The 1,882-nt window shown below is 44.0% G+C and overlaps 1 protein-coding gene across 1 annotated transcript; it reads right to left on the reverse strand.

Annotated features, from left to right (window-relative positions):
- Positions 1-534: 534 nt before the first annotated feature.
- LOC104212563 (uncharacterized) lies at positions 535-1,440 on the reverse strand. Its single transcript, XM_009761864.2, has 2 exons — positions 988-1,440; positions 535-933 (listed from the first exon to the last, which is right to left on the reverse strand). The coding sequence occupies exons 1-2, from the start codon at positions 1,438-1,440 to the stop codon at positions 535-537; spliced, it is 852 nt and encodes a 283-aa protein (XP_009760166.2).
- Between the last annotated feature and the right edge of the window lie 442 nt (positions 1,441-1,882).

Consider the following 1,882-nt stretch of genomic DNA (forward strand, 5'->3'; position numbering starts at 1 on the left):
GGATCGCCCAACTAACCTGTCCAACATCTGGTAAATGAAGGGTAAGGGGAAATGGTCTTTTTGGGTGGCTGCGTTTAATTTCATGTAATCCATGCAAATCCGCCACCCTATGACTGTACAAGTTGAGATCAACTTGTTCTTCTCATTTTGTACAACTGTCATTCCATCCTTTTTCGGTACACACTGGATGGGGCTTACCCAATTACTGTCAGAGATGGGAAAGATGATGCTAGCGTCCAGCCACTTGATTACCTCCTTTTTCACTACCTCTTTCATATTCGGGTTCAACCTTCGATGATGTTTCCTGGAAGGTCTGTGTCCTTCTTCCAGACGAATCTTGCGCATGCAGAAGGCTGGGCCGATACCCTTTATGTCTGCCATGGTCCAACTAATGGCAGTTTTGCATTCCTGCAACCCCTGCAATAATTGTTTTACCTGCACAGCTAGCAAACCAGATGATATAACAACATGCAAAGTAGAATTGGGACCCAAGAAAGCATACCTGAGGTGAGCTGGAAGCGGTTTCAGCTCCAACTATGGTGGTTCCTTTATTGATGATTTTGCAGGTGGTGTAGCTCTCTTTTCTAATTCAAGGGGCTCGAACTGAGGTTCCCTCTTCCAGAATCCTTGGCCTTCAAGTGCCATGACCCACTGTGCCAACCCTTCACCATCTATCTCCTCTAAATTTGTCAAACAAGCTCCCAATGGATCTTTGGCATTCTGGGTCTCATCATCTTCATGCAAGATCACATCCACAACTTCCACTAGTGAGCAATTTGCGTATTCACTAGGTCTCCTCATAGATTGTTGAACGTTGAATATTACTTCTTCATCGTTCAACCTCATTTTCAATTCCCCGTTTTCACAATCAATCAATGCTCTCCCAGTGGCTAAGAATGGCCTCCCCAGAATGATGGGTATCTCCTCATCTACCTAGAAATCTAGAATAACAAAGTCCGCAGGGAATACAAACTTTCCCACTTGTACCAGCACATCATCAAGAATCCCTGTCGGCCTTTTAACCGTGCAGTCAACCAGTTGCAACAGTATCGAAGTTGGTCTAGCTCTGCCAATGCCCAGTTTTGTATATATTGCCAAAGGCATCAAGTTTATGCTAGCTCCTAAGTCACACAATGCTTTTGCAAAGTCATAACTCCCAATAGTACACAGAATAGTGAAGCTACCTGGGTCAGACATCTTTTGAGCCATGGGTCTTGTCACTACTGCGCTACATGTCTGTGCCAGAGTTACTATGGAAAGATCCTGAAAGTCAAATTTTCGTGACATCAGGTTCTTCATCATTTTTGCGTAGCCTAGCATTTCCCTCAAGGCATCAATCTGAGGGATATTCAATTGAATCTGACAAAGCATCTCCATGAATTTCCTGTATTTATCTTCTTTCTTTTGTTTTGCTAGTCTCTGAGGGAATGGTGCAGGCATAACTCTTTGTCCACTGCTTACTGGCTGTTCTTTGTTGGAATTTTGTGGCACAAGAGGTACCACCTATTCTGCAACTTGTTCACTTTCTTTAGCCTTACCCTTATCAATCTGAGCTTGTTCAACCACCACTTCAGTGAGTTCTGCTGATTCATCTATCTCTAATGGAACTGGAGTGGCTGGTGTAGTCTCTCTTCTGGATTGAGCAACTTCTTGCTCCCTGTCTAAATCTCTCCCATTCCGGAGACTTACTGCCATCAGTTGATTTGGGTTTTGCTCCTTGGGGTTAATATTCATGTCGGCTGGCAATGTTCCCTAGGTGAGGTTATTTAAGGCCATGGATAGCTTCCCCAGTTGAGTTTCAATCCCCTTAATTGCTGAGTCATGCGCTGCCAAATTCTCCTGCATCTTACCATTTGTTCCAATTAGTTGTTGTAGCATACCC

This window comes from Nicotiana sylvestris, chromosome 3, assembly GCF_000393655.2.
Source record: "Nicotiana sylvestris chromosome 3, ASM39365v2, whole genome shotgun sequence".
Taxonomy (NCBI): Eukaryota; Viridiplantae; Streptophyta; class Magnoliopsida; order Solanales; family Solanaceae; genus Nicotiana; species Nicotiana sylvestris.

Excerpts from the sequence above, each read along its gene's own strand:
- LOC104212563 (XM_009761864.2), bottom strand. The coding sequence starts at position 1,440 with ATGCCTGCACCATTCCCTCAGAGACTAGCAAAACAAAAGAAAGAAGAT. Across the intron at positions 934-987 it reads GGATTCTTGATGATGTGCTG|GTAGATGAGGAGATACCCAT; the intron begins GTACAAGTGGGA and ends CTAGATTTCTAG.